General features: G+C 37.0%; 1 protein-coding gene across 1 annotated transcript in view; it reads left to right on the top strand.

The window, feature by feature from the left end:
* UQCR-C1 (Ubiquinol-cytochrome c reductase core protein 1) overlaps positions 1-15129 on the top strand; it is a 222114-nt gene that overhangs the window by 147718 nt on the left and 59267 nt on the right. Inside the window, exon 10 of the mRNA XM_090387126.1 lies at positions 1283-1348. Coding sequence (XP_090243252.1) covers positions 1283-1348 — 66 coding nt within the window. The remainder of the gene's footprint in view (positions 1-1282; positions 1349-15129) is intronic.

Genomic DNA, 15129 nt, shown 5'->3' with positions numbered 1-15129 from the left:
TAATTGTCATTCATATTTACCTCCTGTATTCTATATTGAAACACGTCTGTTAATAAATATATAAGTGCACAGCGACTTTCCGGAATGCCCTGTATATATATCCTACTCAGCCAAACAGTTTTTCACAAAACAACTCTTCCTCTGAAGCATCAGCAAATATTATTTCACTTTTATTCAAGTATATCTGGTCTTTAGAAAATTAGTCTCTTCTGCTGAAAAGTGCAGGCAATGTTGAGAAAAATTTCTCCTCATTGAGCTCAGAATGATTTCTCCAAGCTATAAACGATTGATAAGGCCTGGGTCATGAACTCCTTCGTATCAAGCCCTTGTTCAAATTCCAGATACTGTCCCTAACTCATGGCTTTTTCTCAACCTCATTTCCAGTGATTAGTCAGTGCTGCAGGTTCAGCAATAACTTCACGTTATAACTTTGATATTTTGTGTTTAATATCAGCATGTTTGCCTCCACCAGTATTTGAGAGAGTGCATTCAATGTGCCATAATTTTCAGAATGATGAGAAATAACAACCTTCCAAAATCTTCACCATTCTGAAAATTTGTAAATAATGGTTGCAAAGTAAAAGTCATCTTGAGTTTGTAACAAAAAAAGTGAACACTTACTTTTGGACCGAGCTTAAAAAAGCTCAGTCCAAAAGTAAGCTATTAAATCAGCTTAAAATTTTATCAAAAGTTAATTCCATGTACATAAATTAACCTCAATACATGGAAAAACAAATAAAACAATTTATCAAGCTTATGTTATTAAACAAAAATAAAGCATTGCTGCTAGTAGTCCAGAATTCATTTAGTGTTTTGAATGCTTATATGCTTCAGATGCTGCTTGTTTGTTTGTTATTTGGTTTTTAGGAGCATTAGCAACTAAGGCCATATTGCTCCGGGGATATGCGGTGGTCATTCCCTGACCTTTCCGCATCCTCTGTATTTGGTGGGCATGTGCTCGAACCCTGGTCTAATCAAGAAGCGTGTGCTACGCACTGCTGCTCCTGCCCACCTGGCTACGGAGGCGCTGCTTCAGATGCAATGAACATCTTAACAATTTGAAATGGGATGGGAATTGTCCAGGACATATTTTCCAGATTTCTGTGTGTGTGTGTGTGTGTGTGTGTGTGTGTGTGTGTGTGTGTGTGTGTGTGTGTGTGTGTGTGTGTGTGTGTGTGTGTGTGTGTGTGTGTGTGTGTGTGTGTTATTAATTTTTAAAACTTATCTTGACAGTCATCTAGAAATGTCCATTTGATTATTTTTTAAATATTTAATTATATAGGGGTATCTACTTCGTTGGTGAAGGCACAGTCTCAGATGACATGATTTTTAATATTCAGAATGAGTGGTAAGTATTTCATGCTTATTTTTTATTTATTCTAAACTAGACAAGATTCTTTGTGGAAGAATCTTTTTTTTTTTTTTTTTTTCACAGTTTTCTCAACTGAATGTTTTCCTGACAAGTAATTAGTATTAAAATGGCAGAATACAAAGAAGAAAATCATAATGTACCATCACAAGCCTGTTAGAGGGCATTTTATGGTCTTAGCAATCTAAAGTAAAGAATGTAATGGCAAATCATGATAATCTTTTAATACTTCAGTATTTGTAAGTATTAGTGATTGACTAATTTTCCAAAAGTTAAACTAGAAATGTATTTAAAATATTAACAATTTTAATAACAAAATATTCCCTAATTTTCTCCTGAAATTTCAAAATCTGGTGATTAGAAAACAAAGAAGATAAAATCACACACACACACAAATAAATACGAGCAAAAACTTAATCACTTTCCATGTAGTTTTCTCTAACATATATACAATCTTTATTCAAATAAATACATAAAAATAAAAGGTTTTTTTTTTCCTGCTATAGATGCACTTATTATTAATTTAAAATTAGGTGGAATTTGCTAATTCACTCTAGTCCTGAAGTTTAGGATTTTCCTATTATATAGTTTATTCTGAAAATTAAAAAGCTTCAGCCTTTTTAAATTCTGAAGTCCTTGTAATTAATTGATTTGAGATTGGGTGTGTTACCCTTTTGTCTGGATTTAATCATAAATATACACTAGGAATTTGGTATATTCATGAAAAAATTATTCTCACATAATAATTCTTCTATCACAGATCAAGTTCGTGATCATTCATGAAACCAGTCTTTTCCATAGGCTCACTGTAAATTTGCAAATCTGCAAATTGAAATCAAGATGGCATTCTTATATGTGGTGGATACCACACCTCAACCTCTGCTTATGTTGGTTTCCACCTGGGTGGTTACCTCCAGTATACTAGGTGCTGTATTTCAGGACTTGCACATGGGGGGGGGGGTTATACCCTGTGTTATTAACAGTCCTACACTTGGTCATTCTTTGACATCCAAGTAGTGGATTTGGATGTCACAGAATGACCAGGCTTGCCAAAATTTGGTGAAGTCTGGTCAAGTGTCACCTGAATATCAGTTTCATCAGCATTTTAGACTCCCAGCCAGCAACCAGCTTGTCATACCTAACAGAATGTCTGTGACAGCATCAAGAATCAGAGATACACCCATCTAATAGCAAGCAGGCCCCTTCCCATTTGGCCCTCAGAAAAGCCTGGATTCATCATGGTAGGGACTCAGTTGAGGTCTTGAAAGCATGCCTCATGAATGCTTCTCAGAGTTGTTGCATACTGGATGACTGTAGATCTCCAAAGAGATCTACAGCCATCCAGTATCCAGTACTCTAAATAGCTCGTTCCACTTTATACAGCATCTGCTCAACTGGTCTGAGATCTGTTGACTGGAAGGAGGGAGGGATTTGCTGCACAAGCTGAATTCACTTGCATGTTCCTTGAACTAGTTCTGGCCTTGGAACAGGGTGCATTATCCTGCTGGATGAACCAAAGGTTGATACATTGCAGCCACGAAGAGATGTTCTTAGTTGAAAACAACTTCCAGATAATCCGCACCATATGAATGTTGCTCCAATGGCTATCAAGGAGTTCATGTGCACCACAAACTGCTTCATCACCACCACCATTGGCAGCTTGCATTTTTGATGCTGGATGGGATGGGACTATGGATATTGGCTGTTTTTGCCAATATCCATAGTCCTATCCTAAAATCTGGTCCTCCAACATGAAACAGCAGGAATTGGGATTTGTCAGATCAGAGTTCCATTATCAGCTGTGGTAGCATTCATGCACCAATCATGACAATTGTATGATTAATTGCACATTCTGAAATGTCCCTTTGGTTACCACTGTTGCAGTGGATTGTTATATGACTGCCTGTTAATCCCAATTAAATGTTACCTGCATCTTGCTATGTCAAATATACTACACATGTTACTGTGACAAAAATGCTACCAATGAAAGCACAAATATCAAAGTTGTGTTTGCTGCAGATATCACAGACATCACAACTTTGGCACGTATCTAGTGCAGACACTGCAGATGTCTGTGCCAGATAGTGCTCTATTCAAAAGACGTCTCCTATGGAGAAATCATTTTGTGTTCTCTGTTATCATGAAACAAAATCACGTCTTTCAATGCAGCAATCATTCCGAACTAAATTTCACAGAAATCCACCAACTTGACACTCCATCATTAAGTGGTATAGGCAGTTCGTGGAGTGTAGATGCATGTGCAAGGGCAAAAGCACAGGTCGTCCCAGCACAGACGACATGATTATAGAACAGAGGTGGCCAACTTAATTTGTGATGCGTCTACTTTTTTTCTTCAAAGTGTGCCACGATCTACCATCTCAAGAGTTTCATCGCACACGGTTAAAAAAGGTTAATAAACACATATTGAAAAATGTTGTTCATAAATTTTAAAATTAAATACAATTTAGAATTCTTATTTTAAATTCATACGTATTTAAATTTTTAATTTATGTGAAGTTTGTGACTTCGTGTCATCTTCCAAGCTTTCAAAATTGGGGATATACTGTGATACGGCCAACCATAAAGAATCTTCTGTATGCAAGTCCGTAAGAGCACAGCGATTCTTTGTTTGTTTCAAATATGAAAAGGCCGATTCACATAGATATGTGGAACCAAAACAGGAATTTAAACGTTTACCTCATTTTTTTACAGTTGGGTACTTTTCTCGGCAAATATATTTCCAAAAGTCTTCTTCTGATGATCTGACTTTTAGGAAGATATCGTTTCGCAATGTAATAATTTCATTTTCAAGTAATATTTTCTCCATGTGAAAAATCTTGGAGATTTTTTTCTGCAATTTGTTTCGGATCTAAGTCGACATTAAATGCATGAGAAATATATTGAACAATTTCTTCAATTGTTTTAAAATCACTGAATGTGATTTAAAAATCATCCACAACTTTCTCAATTTCAGAAACATATTTCTCATTATTAAATTCAAAAAATATTTTTGCAAATGATCTTGCATATTTGCAAAATGGTCGAATTTTTTTTATTTTTTGAGATCCTTTGACATTGCCAAAAATTGATAATTATATGCAGAAATACTACTAATCAGGTCACCCACATTTTTATTTTTTCCTTGTAATTCCAAATTCAGATCACTTAAAATACTGGTAAAATCTGCCAAAAAAGCCAGATCACACAACCACTCTGTATCTTGTAGCTACTGATAATCATCTCCCCTTTGAACAACAAATTTTTTAATTTCCAGCAAATTTCGAAATCTCTGTAGAAACTTACTCCGACTCAGCCACCTCATATCTGTGTGTAATATCAGATCTGGCTCTTTTTTCATAGAGTTCATTTTGAAAACTCTCCTATGAAGAGATTGTCCTCTGGTGGAATTCACGATTTTGAAAGCGATGTCCATAACACTTTTAGTATTTAATCTTTTGCTGGCTAACACTTTTTGGTGGATGATACAGTGGTAACTCAAATCTGGGAATTCATCAACCTTTTGACACAATGCGATGAATCCGTTAAGATGCTCTGTCATAGCTAAAGCATCTATACCCAGCAGTTCTTCCCTAGTGGCAGAATCATCGAAATACGAATGACAATGAGCAATTGAGCTGTATCACTGATGTCTGTAGATTCATCTAGTTGTAAAGAAAAGGACACACAATTAGCAATATGAGCACGCAATTGTTCGCTCGCATTTTTACTCATTTTTTCGATGCGTCACATCACAGTATTTCGAGATAATTGCAGATCTTGAAGCGCAATTTTAATTTCACTTTTGTTCTTAAAATTTTCAAAAAGAGAATCTGTTATTTGTAAAAATGCATCTAAAAATGCTCTTCACAACGTAACTGCGCAAATTTTCAGTCAACAAGCCTAGCGGCTGTGCAGTGACAAGAGTAGTCAAGTGGTTCAACGGATTTTAATAAGCGTATGCAGTGGGGCGCATAATAATAATAATATTTAGATTTTGACTAATCAATTTTTATATATATTTTAAATTCCTCTTGATCTACCAAAATTAGTTGGTCAGTTTGCAGGGACTACTCAGTAGTCCCTGCAAATTGACCAACAAGGACAGTACAAAGCTTGGGATTCCACTGAAAAGTTTCTGTCATAATCTCAGAAACGACTCTCCATGTGTATGGCACACTATGGCCATAGTTGCCAATGTGCCTAATAAATCCCGAAACAAATAAATCTCCATGTACTTTCAAAATTCATTTGTTGCAAGCTCTAAAACCACATGACACAGTTTCTCAGTATGACTTTGGTTATAATATCCAAGAACTGTCTAATACTGTTAAAATTTTCATGGATAGATTAGTGTTCACCGATGAAGCCATGTTCTATCTCAGCAGTATAGTGAATTGACAAAAACATTCATATCTTGGTTATTGAGAATCCATATGAAACTGTGCACATGAATTTGACAGTCCAAAAGTACAGTGTCCGTGAAAAAGATTTATGGGCCCTTTTTTTTTTTCTTTTTTTTTTTCCACCAAAAACACTGTGGATGGCATTTCCTACCTTGACATGCTGATCTAGTGTTTGATGTCGTGGCTGACAAGACAGAAACTACTTTGTTTTGCAGCAGGGTGGGGCTCTGCCACATTTCCATAGAGGGGTGCAAAAGTTTCTTAATGACAGTTATCTCTGTCGCTGGATTGGCCATGCTTTCCGTGAAGACAAACCTTTACTTCATCAGCAAACTAGATCACTGGACCCCATTCCTTTAGACTTTTATCTATGGGGTTTTGTGAAAGATTTGGTGTTTGTGCCCCTTCCCTTTACCCGTCACTTTGCAAGAGTTTCAAGGATGTATCACTGCAGCTATTGCTCAGATTGAGAGAAAATATAGCGTGAATTTGATTATCGCATTAATGTGTGCAGGTTATACGTGTTGCTCCTATTGAAGGAATGTAAGGCAACTATTAGTAAAGGGAAACCCCAACACAGGTTGTCCAGAAGCTATTATCTGTGTCGGGAGTATGCCTTCTGACTGACTCTAAAAAGCATATTGACTAGCGTGACTTCTCAGTAATGTGGGATCATGTGGCTGCTTAGGTTTTATGGACACCACTAACATTGCAGAATGGTAATCCTTTTAATCCTTAATTCGCGCTTTCTGCCTACAGGCCAGAGGTGGGAACAATGCATACAAAGTTAAGTCTCTCATGATCCGTTTGTTATATGCAAATTTTCTTCATTCTATGGAAATTATTTTAAATTTAATTACCAAGAGGAGTTCAAAAAATTTGCTATAAAGAAAAGTTCATTAAACAGAGATCCAACTGTAATTAAATAAAAAATGAAACAATTTTAAAATACATAACTGGTTAAGTGTGCCCTTAAAATTCTGGGGCTGGGGGCCCACTCACCCTCCCCACTAGTTCCGGCTCTGAATACTCAATAATTGAATTCAGGATTTAATTTGTAAAATAAATGATTGTTTCAACAAAGGGCTTGCAAATTTTTCAAAAGTAATAACAATGGGCTCTCGCTAGCCCACTACAGCTCAATAGGATAATCAACTCTTTTGTCCCTTCTCACAGTGCTGTTTGTCATTGACAGAATTCCTTAGCTTTTGGCAGCCTCTCTCATAACTTCATACTGGACTGCAATAAGGCTCTTTTCATTATTTAAATACCTTGAGTTTAGTTCCAAATGGTACATCATAATGGTATAATATATTTTGATGCATCAAAATCCTCCCACTATTTTAAAAGCATTGCCATTGAGCAACAGTTCAATTCGAAGACAAATCAATGAGATCTCAGTTAACATTGAAGAGCAGCTAATTGACAAACTAAAAACGAGAAAATTTTCTATTCAGATTAATGAATCCATAGTTACTGACAATAAGGCCCTTCTAATGACATACATTTGTTATTTCGATGATGATTATAAATTGCAAGAAGAGATGTTGTTTGTAAAATCTATAGAAATTGACTGTACTGGAGCATCCATTTTTGCTGCTGTTAAAAACATGGTTTGATGAAAAACAAGTACCACCATTGGAAATTTTGATATCCTGTGCCACTGATGGTGCTATCTCCATAGTTGGAAGACAAAAGTTTTTTTAGCCAACCTGGAGGAAGTGTGCCCCTTTAGGTTGGCCTTTGGGGACACAATTCCTGAAGAAGTTCTTGCAATACATTGCATTGTGCACTGATATCATCTGGTTTCAAAAAATATTAGTCCAGTTCTTTATCAATCACTCAGTTATTAAAACCATCAATAAAATAAAGTCACATAGCAAATATGATTGCCTTTTCAGAAAATGTGTTGGTAATGAAGAACAGTATTTGAGGCTTCTTTTACATACAGAAGTCAGATGGCTTTCTAAAGTAAATGGTCTAACAAGATTTGTAAACCTTTTTGATACGATAATTAGTTTTTTAGAAAGCTAAGGATACACAGATTTAGCAAAGGAGATCAGCAAACACAAACAACATACTATACGGCTTGGATTTTTCAAAAACTTAATGGAAGTATCACTTCAAGGGAAATTAATTACAGTGATAGACTGCAAACACGTATTAAAGGCCTTCACTGAAAAACTAAAATATTTGAAATCAATTTAATGAGAAAACTATTTCATAGCATGCAAGAGTTAGCTGAAATCAATGAATCTCTCACCAAGAATGAACTTAAGAATTATTCAGATCATTTGTGTCCTTTAAAAGGTGAAATGAAAAATAGATTTATTTTCATTTGAAGTGAAGCCATGAACGTGAGATCCAGTTGAATGTGATACCGGGTCTGCTAGTGAAGAAATTCAAGAACTCATTGAATTAAAATGTAATGAAGAATGCAAATATAAATTTGAAAAGGGTGGAATGGCTGAGTTGTGGGGATCAAAAACAACTAAGCTTCTTTATCCAACAATGTGGTCTGAAATGACCAAAGTACTTCTTTGTTTTCCAAGCGCCTACGTAGCCAGGTGGGAAGGAGCAGCAGTGCGTAGCACACGCTTCTTGATTAGACCGGGGTTCGAGCCCGTCACCACCAAATACGGAGGATGCGGAAAGGTCATTCAGGGAATGACCACCGCATATCCCGGAGCAATATGGCCTTAGTTGCTAATGCTCCTAAAAACCAAATAATAACAATAACAATTTGTTTTCCAACATCTAATGCTCCTCTTGAACATATGATATATGTTCAAGAGGAGCCATTAGAATTAAACTTACTAACATCATAACAAACATTGAACTTTTAGCTAAGAAGCATCAAGCTCAGGGATCCCATTGAATAAAAAGAGTAAGTATAAACTATTTTCTTGTTTAAAATTTCATGGGGGCAATTAGGGGGGAAAAATAGTATAAAAAAGCCCTTTAGAGGGCGATAATTAAAAAAAGGTTGAGAAACACTGGCGTATGAGAAATAATAAAGTATAATGTTGACAATTTCAAGGTACTGCATATGAGTAGCAATAATTTCAGAATAATGTAACAAAACTGTATGGCACTACACTCGGATAGTGGAAAATGAAAACCTGGCTGCAAAATTACCTGGGGGTAATTTTGGGGGTAAAATAATGGAATTTTGCTTGACGGGATGCATACAAGTCTGCATTTATCCTCTTGCTCAGTCTATGCACATGTAGGGACATAAATTCAAACTGAGGAAGGATAGTTACAGAATAGACAAGGAAAAGTTTTCCTTCAGCCAATGGGTGCTTAATTACTGGAACAAGCTTGTCTGTTGTTGTGGAAGTGGATTCCACTACTAATATGTCTGATGAATAGATTAAAATTAAAGATTAACTTAACATTCACTTTGCTGAATGTTTAAGTGAGCTTTAAATGGGAAAAAGTCACAGAAGATCCAAATTGGTGATAAAGCCTATATATTAAGGGATGATTATATAGTGGCATAGTTGCCTTTTTGTTTTCTGTATGTTTAGTAAAAAAAAAAAAAAAAAAAAAATGCCCTTTCTTAAAATGCCCTTTTCCCTTTCTTTGCCTGTCCCCACCCTTCCCCCATTTACTTGGACTAGCATATGAATTTCCCAGTGAAACCTCATAAAAGTAACAGAAATAGAAAATTTTGTCTATAAGATGAACAAATACATAACATTTTGTGTATTTTTTCATATTTGTCGCCTTAAATACCCAACTTGTTTTCTGAATAAATTATTATATTTGTTAAGATTTGATATTTGCTTGATCAATTCTCTTTATTCCTGAGTTTCTGGAAAGCAAAGTTTTAATACTGTAAATAATGAATAGAGGAAGTAGAAAAGCTATGTTTATATTTCCTACATTTGCTGCCATTAGAGATGAAAAGTGTGGAAAATACCAGGTGCAGAAAATAAAAATAAACTTAGAAATACTTCCCCTTTCTCAGTTTGTTCTTATTTACCATTACAGTTGAAGCTCTTTGTAGCGGCCCTCTTTTTAACATCCCAACACTTTCTAACATCCTATGTGGTTGGTCCCGGCCAGTTTCTCATTAATCTAATGCTATTTTACATTCAGTATAGCGATCTTGAAAATAAAAGGATTTCTCTATAATGACCATAAATTTCTACCTCTTAATCTGAATTTTTACTTTTTTTATAACAATAGTCTTGTTTAAAAATGACAGAATGCTTCAAATATATTGCAGTAAATGATGAGCTAGCAGCCTAACTGTGAAAAATCTTTTGTTAAGATTTCCACGCTCTTTTTTCACTGTGCGGTAATGAAATGAACATTAGAGTGTAGGTTTATTGGTATGGCTTCAAGAAAGCAGGTAGCTTTGCCAATCGCAGCTGAAATTTGAATTTTGCAAGCTGTAGATAATGGGGTGCATTCTAAGACTGACATTGCCAAACAGTTTGGCATTCTTAAGAATACTCTGTTCACTATTCTGAAAGATTAGTAAATAAATTTGATGAATTTGAGGTATTGCTCAAAACATCAAAGGCAGATATTGTTGGGATATCAGAGACGTGGTGTCACACCACGTCTCTGATATAAGGAATGCAGAACTGGAATTTGGGGAGTACAGCGTCCACAGAAAGGATAGACTGGATAGGAAGGGAGGAGGGGTTATGCTATTAGTTAAGAAATACATAAAATTCAAGGAAGTGAAGCCAGTGGACATCGCTGGACAGTGCAGTGTCGAGTCAGTTTGGTGTGACATAAGCGTTGGGAGATCTAAATTGAGAGTAGGAGTGTGCTATACGCCTAATGACTGATGAGTATAATAAGAAACTGTACAGGGAAATAGATTGGGCCAGTAAATCAGAGAGTCTTATAATGGGAGATTTTAATTTCCCAGATATTGACTGGAATTTGGGGGCTGGTCACTCACACACTAGCAAGGCTTTTGTGGATTTATTGGATGATTGTTTTCTACATCAGCATGTTCGGGAGGCAACTAGAGGGAGGAATACCCTTGATTTGATTATCAGCAGTGATTCTTCATGCATTAAGAATCTGCAGATAAAGGAACCACTAGGTGGCAGTGATCACAGTGTGCTGAAGTGGGATTTACTCAAAGAGGTAACTACCATTAGGGGTAAAAGGAAGGGTTATTGCTTTCTTAAAGGCGACTACGATGGACTGAGACATTATTTAAATTCTATACAGTGGGACCAACTGATGATGTTACCAACAGCAAATGCAAAATGGGAAGCATTCAAAGAACTTATCTTGGAAGCTACTAGGCTTTACATACCAACTAAGAAATATTGTTCAAGGTTTAGGCCTAAATGGATGTCAGATGAACTAATGAGGCATATGGCAGAGAAGAAACATGCATGGGATACATACAAATTAACACATGACACAGAAGCCTATGATAGATACAAGTTGATCTGTAACCAAGTGACAGAGGAGGTTAGGCAGGCGAAGGCAGATTACGAGAAATCTTTGGCAAGGGATGCAAAGAAAAACAGCAAAGAGTTCTTTACTTATGTAAACTCTAGGGGATGAATCAGATTGGTCCACTTGATATCGATGGGTCAACTGTTGATGATCCTGCTCAGGTAGCTAACAAACTAAATGAATATTTTGCATCGACATTCACACATGAGGAGTTATTTAGCGAGGGGAAAGCCAGAGGTGTATTCAACTCTAGCAGTAAGCTAGAGAATCTTGTAATAACTGAGAGGAAAGTGGAGGAGAAATTGTTGAAGATAAACACAAGAAAGGCACCCGCCCGGGGTGTATGGGATCTATCCAGTTAAATTAAAGGAGGCAGCAAAGGAAGTAAGCAAACCCTTAGCCATAATTATGAGAGCTTCCTTGGACTCAGGGGAGGTACCCATAGACTGGAAATGTGACCCCAATTCACAAAGGAGGATCAAAGGCTGACACAAGTAATTATAGACCTGTGAGTTTAATTTCTGTTCCAGGAAAATTAATGGAGGCAGTAGTTAAAGAAGCACTGCAGGATCATTGAGACAGGACTTCAGTTATAGCTCGGACACAGCATGGTTTTGTTAAGGGGAAGTCTTGCCTGACCAATTTGATTGGATACTATGATGCAGTCACAAAGGAACTGGATGCAGGGAATAACTTTGATATTATATACTTGGATCTTAGAAAAGCTTTTGATACTGTTGCACATGGAAGACTGCTGCACAAATTGGAGCAATGTGACATTGGAGGCAAATTGCTGCTGTGGATAAAGGGGTGGCTGAGGGGGAGAAGACAGAGAGTGGTAATCAATGGACACTGCTCGTCGTGGACTAATGTTATTAGTGGAGTCCCTCAGGGCTCAGTGTTGGGTCCATTATTGTTTTCTGTATTTATAAATGATATTGATGGTGGTATATCAAGCTTAATGTCGAAGTTTGCAGACGATACAAAGGTAGGCAGGGTTGTCAAGGACACTACTGACACTATGCTGCTGCAACAGGATCTGGAAAGGTTGAGCAGATGGGCTGAGAGGTGGCAAATGAAGTTTAACATGGACAAATGTAAAGTACTACACATGGGAAACAGCAACCCCAGAGCAACGTATCAAATCTGTGGTACTACACTGACAGTGGTAGAGAATGAAAGGGACATGGGGGTGGTTGTGCAGGCAGATATGAAGTTCTCTGAGCAGTGTAGACGGGCTGCAAGAGTAGCTCATGGTGTATTGTCGATGATATATAGGAATTTTTCTAGCAGGGATAAGGAGGTGATTATTCCCTTTTATAAGGCAATGGTCAGGCCACACCTAGAGTACTGTATACAGGTCTGGAGGCCTCATTTCAAGAAGGATGTAGAGCTGCTGGAACGAGTACAGAGAAGGGCAACAAGATTAGTGAATGGAACAAAGGGGTGCTCTTACGAAGAAGGCTTAAGTTTTGCAAATTACAGTGTCTGGAGACTAAGCACCAGCGAGGTGATCTGATAGAGGTGTAAAAAGCCTTGGATTTTGAGCATGCTCAATGCTGATGGGATTCTTCCTCTTGCTCAGAATAATCACCTGAGAGGGCATAAATTCAAATTGAGGAAAGACAGATGTAGGATAGACGTGCAGAAATTTGCCTTTAGCCAGCGGGTGGTTGGTTGGTGGAACAGACTTCCATCCCTTGTTGTGGAAGTTGATAGCCTAAATAAGTTTAAGGCTCAGCTGGACAGGTATTTTGAACGAACAGAGAGGTGAAGTGGAAGTGGTTTTTTTTTTTTTTTTTTTGTCTGATTCTGCATAAGCTTGCTTTCTTGCATCAAATGCCTCTACTAATGCTAAGATCTGAAAAAGAAATAACAAATCCTACTCAGCAGCGGGTAGGATTCGAGCAAGAAAGTCATCCGGATCTTTAAAAGGTACTTTTGAAATTTCTACATGAATGATGATTCATGTAGAAAATGTTCCCCTAGATGGTAACTTTTAAAAGCTAAGGCCAAATCATTTGCACGTTGAATGGATATTGAAAAATTTTAAAGTTCAGATGGATAGTTCCAGAAAATTAAAACTCTTCGTGGCCTGTCTTTCAAAAAAGTTTGACAAAAATGCAGCCATGGACATTGATGCGACAAACGAATAGAACGAAAATTGTTTATGAAAAACTACCGAAGAACACCATTAAACAAAATTGTACTGTCTTGAAAGCAAAATTCAATACGAAATTAGGATGAAGTCGATGAAAAAGTGATCACTAACTGCTTCAAACGTTCTGGATTTATTGCTTAAATGATGCAGTGTGTGAAGTTTCACATGCATCTTCCTCTATTAATTGTGAAGAACAGTCCAATAATAGGGAATAAATATTTGAGTATGTGCATCATCACGTAAACTTACAGGAAAACTTAAGCTTCAAAGATTATGCACGTGTGGATGTAGACGTTGAATATTTCAGGTTATGCGTAAATGAAGAGGAACTCATTGCAGACATAATGGAATCTTCTGAAATTTGTAGATGTAGATGAGGAACCTATTGTGGTTGAACAAGAGGTTTCAGTGAAAGATGCTCATCAAGGATTAGCATCTTTGCAATCAAGGATTAGCATCTTTCACTGAAACCTCTTTGTGTGAAAGATGCTCATCAAGGATTAGAACTTGTACGTCGATCTTTTTTCAAGCACAGCCTAACTGCGAAAGTGAAATAACTGCTATCATACACTTTCGTAATTTTCTTTTAAATCATGCTCTACCATTAAAACAGCATGTTTTGGCAGGTTATTTTAAAGTATGACGCAATTCTCTTGTTAGGTCCTTTATAGGTATGTAGTGAAATTTACAATCATAATTTTCTTGTTTAATACTGGAGTACATATTATAATGAGACAGGTGGCAGAGAAGAAAAATGCATGGGATACATACAAATTAATAGGTGACACGGAAGCCTATGATAGATATAAGTTGGTCTGTAACCAAGTCACAAAGGAGATTAGGCAGGCAAAGGCAGACTACGAAAAATACTTGGCAAAGGATGCAAAGAAAAACAGAAAAGAGTTCTTTACACATTTAAACTCAAGAAGGAAAGGGATGAATCAGATTGGTCCACTGGATATTGATGGTTCAATAGTTGAGGATCCTGCTCAGGTGGCTAACAATCTAAACAAGTATTTTGCATCTACATTCACGCATGAGGAGTTATTCAGGAAGGAGAATGACGTAGGTAAAGTAAACATTGGCAGTGAGCTGGATGATTTTGTAATAACTGAGAGGAAAGTGGAGGAGAGATTGTTGAGGATAAACATAAAAAAGGCACCTGGGGTGGATGGGATCTATCCAGTTATATTAAAGGAGGCAGCAAAGGAAGTAAGCAAACCCCTAGCCATAATTATGAGAGCTTCTTTGGACTCAGGGGAAGTACCCATAGACTGGAGATGTGCAAATGTAACCCCAATTCACAAAGGAGGATCAAAGGCTGACACAAGTAATTATAGACCTGTTAGTTTAACTTCTGTTCGAGGTAAATTAATGGAGGCACTGGTTAAAGAAGCACTGCAGGATCATCTAGACAAGAATTCAGGTATAGCTCAGACGCAGCATGGTTTTGTTAAGGGCAGGTCTTGCCTGACCAATTTGATTGGATACTATGATGTAGTCACAAAAGAACTGGATGCAGGGAATAACTTTGATATTATATATCTGGATCTTAGAAAGGCTTTTGATACTGTTGCACATGGAATACTGCTGCACAAATTGGAGCAGTGTGGCATTGGAGGCAAATTGCTGCTATGGATAAGGGGATGGTTGAGTGGCAGAAGACAGAGAGTGGTAATCAATGGACACTGCTCAACGTGGACTAATGTTATTAGTGGAGTTCCTCAGGGTTCAGTGTTGGGTCCGTTGTTGTT

This window comes from Mastigoproctus giganteus, chromosome 13 (genome assembly GCF_048544385.1).
Source record: "Mastigoproctus giganteus isolate SK-2022 chromosome 13, ASM4854438v1, whole genome shotgun sequence".
NCBI lineage: Eukaryota > Metazoa > Arthropoda > Arachnida > Uropygi > Thelyphonidae > Mastigoproctus > Mastigoproctus giganteus.
The sequence above is the reverse complement of the archived record's forward strand: the minus strand, read 5'-3'. Positions and strand labels throughout refer to the sequence as shown.